At 55.0% G+C, this 313-nt stretch overlaps 1 protein-coding gene across 1 annotated transcript in view; it reads right to left on the bottom strand.

Annotated features, from left to right (window-relative positions):
- LOC106820337 (dual specificity tyrosine-phosphorylation-regulated kinase 1A-like) overlaps positions 1 to 148 on the bottom strand; it is a gene marked incomplete at its 3' end in the record, with an annotated part of 1371 nt that extends 1223 nt beyond the window's left edge. The window contains exon 1 of the mRNA XM_014824863.1: positions 12 to 148. Within this exon, the coding sequence (XP_014680349.1) occupies positions 12 to 143 (132 nt within the window). The remainder of the gene's footprint in view (positions 1 to 11) is intronic.
- Between the last annotated feature and the right edge of the window lie 165 nt (positions 149 to 313).

Below are 313 nucleotides of genomic sequence, written 5' to 3'. Positions count from 1 at the left end.
CACACACACACCTTCTTGCCGTCTTTTGATTTTCGACAGACGAAGCTTCCATCCGACATCTTCTCAAAGTACTTGCGAGTCTTTGGCGCGGCGTCCAGCAGGTGTTTCGGGGGCATGCCGAGAACCTCCACGATCTTCATCATCTGATCAAACTACAGAGAGAGAGAGACATAGTATAGACATGGTACTATAGACATAGCACACAGGGGCAGAGTGAGTGAGAGGAAGGAAGGGAGGGAGGGAGGGAGGGAGGGAGGAGGAGGGAGGAGGGAGGAGGAGGAGGAGGAGGAGGAGGAGGAGGAGGAGGAGGAGG

The sequence above is a fragment of the Priapulus caudatus genome, unplaced genomic scaffold, assembly GCF_000485595.1.
Source record: "Priapulus caudatus unplaced genomic scaffold, Priapulus_caudatus-5.0.1 Scaffold11391, whole genome shotgun sequence".
Classification (NCBI taxonomy): domain Eukaryota; kingdom Metazoa; phylum Priapulida; class Priapulimorpha; order Priapulimorphida; family Priapulidae; genus Priapulus; species Priapulus caudatus.
The sequence above is the reverse complement of the archived record's forward strand: the minus strand, read 5'-3'. Positions and strand labels throughout refer to the sequence as shown.